Here is a 6838-nt window from a genome sequence, read left to right as displayed (position 1 = left end):
TGTTTATGTGGGTTTCTTCCAATATCCCAAAAAAAGTTACACCATTGTTTAGCGTATGGAATAAAATTACTAACATCTCACTTTTTGGTGATTTGAAGTGCAGTGTATTTGAAGCTATTATACCATAAATATTTAAGAATGTTTTATTGTAACAGGAAAGCTCTGGTTAACGTTATAACACCTAAAAAACAAATTGATTATTCTAATGAGAACATATTTATTTATTTTTCCATGGAAAAGAAACAATCCAATCTAGAGCATTCCAGATTATTACACCTTGGACCTTTGCAGGCTTCTCTTGTGTGTTTAGGTCTACATCAAGATGGGGAGCAACATTCTGTCACCTCTGTTCTTCCTCAGTGTCATCAAGTTATGGAGTGTGGAATGCAACAATGGGACATCAGGTAAGCTTATAGACTGATAAATTTAAAGTGGGATTCTAGGTGTATTGCATAGATTATAAATAGAATAGGGGATGGTTTGAGCTTAAACTTGAACTTGAAGTTTGGAATTAAATTTCTACTAAACTTTTCAATTTTGGTTTAAGAAAAAAAAACAATCTACTCTTTTTTCCCTCATCCAGGATGTTTTTTTAATGTATTTGATCATTGTGTTATTTTACTATTTTTGTACTGTTTTATCATTTTGTGAATAAATTTAAATTATGAGGTTTTTAAGGTCTGATTAAAACAGCTAAGGATATCTGAAAGGAACTGCTTTAACTTGCAGGAGTAATGTAAAGCCTGGCATGGTGGCTCAGAGGTTAGCACAGTTGTCTTTGCACCACTAAGTCTCAGGTTCAAATCTCAGCCAGGACTTTATCTGCATGGAGCTTACAGGTTCTCCCTGTGTTTGCGTAGGTTTCCCCTGGGTAATCCAGTTTCCAACCATTGCACTGCGATTTTGCATTGAGGCCAACAATATCTTGTTATGGCCCCAACTTTCACTGAGACATGATTGCTTCTAGGGCCCAACGCTAATCAATGCCCATTGGCGATTGGTTGGGGTCACTTCAGGTTTGTACGTTGCATTGGTGTATGGTATAACCCGGGCTCCGATTGACAGAATGGCAGGGGATGCAGGGAGCTGGAATGCAGTGCATTTGGGACCCTATCTCATACATGCCCGGGGCCCTATTATTTCTAAGCCTTTCCCTAGTAAAAAAAAATGCTTGCACTTGGAAAACCAGACTATGGGTCTGTATGCGTCAGTTTAGTTTTTCAATGCCAGGGCATTTATGCATGTACATGAGTGTGCTGCATTCCAAAAACATGCAGTTAGGTTTTTGGCTTCCCCCAAAAAATTGACCTTAGACTGTAATTATGACATATGACTATGGTAGGGACATTGTGAGCTCCTTTGAGGGACAGCTAGTGACATAACTATGGACTTTGTGAAACGCTGCAGAATATTTCGACTATTTAAATACTGGCAAAAAATAACGAAGCCAGCTGCAATACCTAAATAAAAAATTCTCCCCCATTTTATTTAAAAAGAACTTCACTAAGGTTGGCCATTGAATGGTATTTTATCTTTACAGGTCAGGTCAGCTTTTGTGGCAATATTACCAGTGGTATTTATAGCCCATGTGAGTTGGACCAGGTACATACAAAGATTATGTTTCTGCGACAGAGGGAGACAAAGTCGGTAAGTTTGTGTACCTCAACATTGATGTCAGTCTGGGCATTACCTCGCTGGGGATTTTGAACTGGTACAAAGAAGGTCATTTTATTATTTAGACCAGGTTGCTCAATAAGACATGCTGTGTCTTGGTCACTTGTACAAGCAGGTGCAAGTGACATATCCTTGGCATCCCAGTGGTAAAAGTGATTGCAGGTATCTACGTATGGCAGCCAACCAACTGATCAATTAGCAGAAATGGCTCGGCAACGTCCCTAAGTCCAACGCAAGCAGAGCAGCTAGAGCAAGGTGGGAACAGCTGCTGCTAATCAGACACTATCAGGAGGACAACAAGCAAAAAAAGTTTAAAAATACCCCTATGAGAAAACTATTGGAAAATATCGCACTCGTTGATATCAAACTCTAAATTTGAGCTTAGTTTGCTCACTTCTAAAGTTCCTATCTTAAATCATTTGTATTTGTATTATTTTTCAGAGAAGCCTAAACAATTAAAAGGAAAGTGATATTTATTAAAACATTAAATTAAAGGGTATAATAAAGCAATAGAGAATACAGTGATACCTCGGCTAACAAATTGCCCTGCTAACAAATTTTCCGGCTAACATTTTTTTTCACTGTTTAAGAGACCCAGCTAAAAAAACTCTTTAATGACCAAGACAAACTCTGCATCTGTTTCTTTTTGCTTATCAAAGAACAACTTGCTACAGAAGTTAATGAATATCTATCTAGGCTCTATAAAGTCTTTTTTTTTCTTTGTTTTTTTTTTATGCTTTGTCTGTGATTAACTCACAGTGAGGATTTTATACAGTACCTGACACCATGCTGCCTAATAATATGTTGAGACTGTTCCAATTGGGAAGCTCTTTATCTCAGCCTTTGGTGAATTATGACCTTTTATATTGTGCTTTTTACTATTTTTATAAAACCTATCTTTAAATTATGGGCAGCATCCAGAACAAATTTAATGATTTTCTATAGAAATCACGTTTTGACTAACAAAGATTTTGGCTAACAAATGTGACTTTGGAATTACCTTTGTTAGCTCAGGTATCACTGTACTTACAAATGTGTATAATTTTTGAATAACTTAATTCTTGTAATATATTCATATTTATATATTTGCAAATAGGTAGAAGGCTGTGCTAGGGAACTGAAACTTACTAAAATAGTCAAATGCCTCAAATGCACATTTAAATTCAACAAAGAATTCTTCTTTGAAAGGAAAAAAATAATTTTTGAAATATTTGTCTGAGCTGATTCTGGGCAAATTCACCAAGGGTTTCCTGTTTTGCACATGTAATGAATCTGGCAGTGATTTCTAAAGCACTACCCTGGCTTGTAAGATTTCCTGGTTATGGCCAGAAAGGTCTGTACCCAGTTCAACAGATTTTACTTAAAAAATTCACTTGTTGCCTTGCAGACACATAAAGATCTCCTATTCCACAAAAAATGATCCACGATCAATCCTCCAATTTTTTATTCCATATTACATATGCTGGACTGCTGTGCAGCATATCTGAGCTCAATTTAGCTTACATTAACAAATTACTGTTAATTCAAATTACCAGTCTCAATGTTCACAAAACAATTTGTGACCAGCACCTATTCACAATGTAATGCAAACCTTTTTTAATCTTATTATTTCTATAAGGCCTCAGTGAAGATTCATCAATTAGGAAGTAATTGATTTTTAATAAAAACAATAACTAAAATGGTACAAATCACCAATAGAGAATACTTTCAAATGTGTAGCCTTTTAATGGTTCTGATTCACTTTTTTCTTCTTGCATGCACTTAACTCAAATATTTTGTATGTTCCTTCCTTTAATTTATGAATACTGAAGTTACTGTCCACACATTTTTCCACCAGGGTAATCTTTTTGCCTGTACTAGACAGAGGTCCCATCATACATGTTTTCACAAAATAGCAGAAAGCATATTCCTCCCAGCAAGCTTCACCCCATGTGGATTGTCTGGCTCAATTATCATCTGTCACAGCAGGGAGATAAAACCAGTGAATTTGATACATTACCCAAGAGCCCATGAAACCTGTGTTTCTTCCACAATTCCTATAAGCACTTTCTTTGAGGGCGCCAGGTTCTCAATTTTTTCTTCTATTTTAAGAGATGACTCCTCTCTCTCAGGAAATGGAAACAAACAGTCTGTGTGAATCACAAGAAACAGATGAGGAAACTGAGTTGATGAGGTAGAGAAGCTTTGTGATACTGTTGTGACACACAACATTTATTCATTCCAGAGAATAGAAAAGCTAAGGAGAAGAGCATTGTTAGTGTTAGTTGGTATTCACAGTCTTGGTTCAGCAACTGCCTATGCTAATCACAGTAGTGTTGGTGAAGCAGGTAGCATTATTTGTGGTGCTGGTGGCACAGCTGGCAGCATTAGTGGTTGTATGATAATGGTTTTAGTTTCAACTATTTTTTTTCCTCTGTTGGAGCAAATTGTTTTAGGGTTTTTTATGCCTTTCTGGAACAACTATGTCCATAGGGGTAATATCTGGGGTATTTTTATTTCCCTAGTGCAGGGGTCTGCAACCTGCAGCTCCGGAGCCACATGCGGCTCTTCAGCCTCCTTGTTGTGGCTCCCTTCGGCTGCCGCGGGGAGATCTCTGATGGGGGAATCCCCTTCTGGAAACGGGGGTACAGGTGAAAACAATTTGAGGTGCAAGTACGGGACCCTGTGGCTAACACTTGCCTTATGCACGGGCATCTGAACTCCTAATTTTAACTCGGACTGCTCATATTCCAAGTCAAGGGTCTAAATGGCTCAAGTCCATGTGAAATTGGGAGTGCATATTCTTGGTGTGTCAAACCTAGGACAGAGAACATTAAGGATTTCTGAAAATCCACCCAAATTCTGGACATTATTGTCTCAAATGTATATTGATGTGTTCCAGAGTGTTGGTTCAAAAACATAAATGCCCTTGGAGACCCTAATTATTATTCTTGATTTGTCATCTTCACTATATAAGAATAGTTAAAGGTTCTATATTCAGCTGATAAAGTAAACATTTGTCTTTTATCTTTTAGTTTGGGAAAACGATGATAAATTCAACGAGACCTCCTTGGAGACTTTGAAAGAACTTGTAGATTATCTCCAAAGTCCTTGGTTGACGAGGTTTATACCTTCAGTCTATATTGTTGTGTTCCTCATATCCCTACCTTTGAATGTAACAGCGATCATCATATTTGCATTCAAAATTCAAGTGAGGACACCTTCGCTGGTGTTCATGCTGAACCTGGCTGGTGCCGATGTTCTTTTTGTCAGCATGCTGCCTTTTAATATTTTTTACCGATTCTCAGGAAACAACTGGGTCATGGGAGAAGTAATGTGCCGATTTGTTACTGCGGCATTCTACTGCAACATGTATTGCTCCATCCTGCTCATGATTGGTATCAGCAATGACCGTTTCCTGGCGGTGGTCTATCCCATCCGGTCTCTTTTATGGCGGACAGTGAGCAGAGCCTGGCTGACCTGTCTCTTTATCTGGTTGCTTTCCATCGCCGGCTCCGTGCCGCTTCTTGTAAGTAATCTAACCGATCACCTTGACAAACTAAACATCACAACTTGCTACGATATACTGAGTATTGAAGATACTGAAAACTTTTACTTCCATTATTTCACTGCTTTTATCTCAATTTTCTTTTTTGTCCCTTTGTTTATTACAACTTTTTGCTATGGCTTGATTACCCGAAGTCTCAGCTCACCCACAAATGAAAGCAAATTTAAAAAGTTTCAAGCCGTGTTCCTCTGTGTGACGGTGCTTTGTGCTAATAATTTAGGTGCAAAAAAATATGTTATATATGCATTAATAAATTTCTTTCCTCTGTCATTTATAGCATGTGTCACACTTACCTCTTTCTTGTTAAAGTGCAGGCGCCTTTTTCCTGTGCATGCGTGCAATTCTGAGCCTGGACTCAGTATTCAGTATTGCCCCTCCCACTGGTTAATTAGGAAGAAGCTTTTTAATTGCCCCTGGCTATTTAGCTGGCTCAGACACAGCACTCTGCGTTTGTGCAACGTGTCTCCACTAGTGCCAAGCCCCCTAGCTCTGCTGAGCATTTCCTCTACACCTATTGATTAATCCAGTGCTTACCCTGTCCATCTCTTGTGTTTACCACTTTTTGCCTATTCTGTTGCTTCCCTTCCTGTTCCCTTTTGCTGTTCCAGTATTCCTCTGTGTCTTCGGTGATCTCCATGCCTCCCTTGTCACCTGTGCCTTCTGTTGCTTCCTGTATCTCCTGTGTTCCCCTGTGTCTTTGGTGACCCCCGTGTCACCAGTGTCTATCTCCTGCATCCCTGGTTCTGGACCACTGGCTTGTTTCTGACCTCTCTTGCTTGCTGCCTGCCTGGACCCGGGCCCTTCTTGAATATTCTCCTGCCTAGTGATTTGGTACCTTGCATGATCCTGCCCTTCCCAGTGTGCCTAAGGACTGCAACCTGGCAACAGCCAGCAGGGCAACATCCACACCACTATAGATATTTTGGAGAAGACCAGGCTGCTGCTTAGATTCTGCCCCTTGGCCATACTCAGGGCTCATACCACTTCTGCACAAGCCGTAGCGTCCCCTAGAGGCTCCGACTACCCAAGCGTGACAGCAAGTCAATAGACTTTGAACTTATGTCACTGCCATCAATTTGGTGTCAGTTTGAAATAATACAGAAATTACTAACATGTCTTTGACCACTTTTTGACTTGCATTTGACTTGTTTCAAGGATTATGTATTACCATATACTTGACATAAGTGAAAGCCCATGGACAGAAATCCTACCCCTGTTTTATCCTCAGCATTATGCAGGGTTAACTGGCCCAGCACTGCTTCCACACTGTCTCAAATTACTGACCAAGCACTGCTTCCTCCATCATCTGAGAAGTCAAACACTGTTACAATATATACAGTTTTCTGTTCCAGCAGAGCTTCCTCCTGCATCATCTGACAATACTCATAAATTTTCCTTACCTCTCATTTCTATACTTTATCTAGATTGTAAATTTGTATTAGCATTCCTATGTCTGACTACATCCTGTTGTTATACCTGTATTGATATTCTTGTTATGTAGTTGTGATTTGAAACTTTGTAAAACTTTGAATATTGTATTGTGTTGTTGTATTAGTTGAATAGCACTTAAAAAATAAGTATTTATAACAAAACATTTATAGTAATACTACACTTAGG

At 38.9% G+C, this 6838-nt stretch overlaps 1 protein-coding gene across 1 annotated transcript; it reads left to right on the top strand.

The window, feature by feature from the left end:
- Positions 1–322: 322 nt before the first annotated feature.
- LOC140332791 (proteinase-activated receptor 1-like) lies at positions 323–6733 on the top strand. The gene is made up of 3 exons (XM_072413986.1): positions 323–404; positions 4689–5441; positions 6723–6733. Exons 1-3 carry the CDS (start codon positions 323–325, stop codon positions 6731–6733), a joined length of 846 nt encoding a protein of 281 aa, XP_072270087.1.
- Positions 6734–6838: the final 105 nt, after the last annotated feature.

The sequence above is a fragment of the Pyxicephalus adspersus genome, chromosome 6, assembly GCF_032062135.1.
Source record: "Pyxicephalus adspersus chromosome 6, UCB_Pads_2.0, whole genome shotgun sequence".
Taxonomy (NCBI): Eukaryota; Metazoa; Chordata; class Amphibia; order Anura; family Pyxicephalidae; genus Pyxicephalus; species Pyxicephalus adspersus.
The sequence above is the reverse complement of the archived record's forward strand: the minus strand, read 5'-3'. Positions and strand labels throughout refer to the sequence as shown.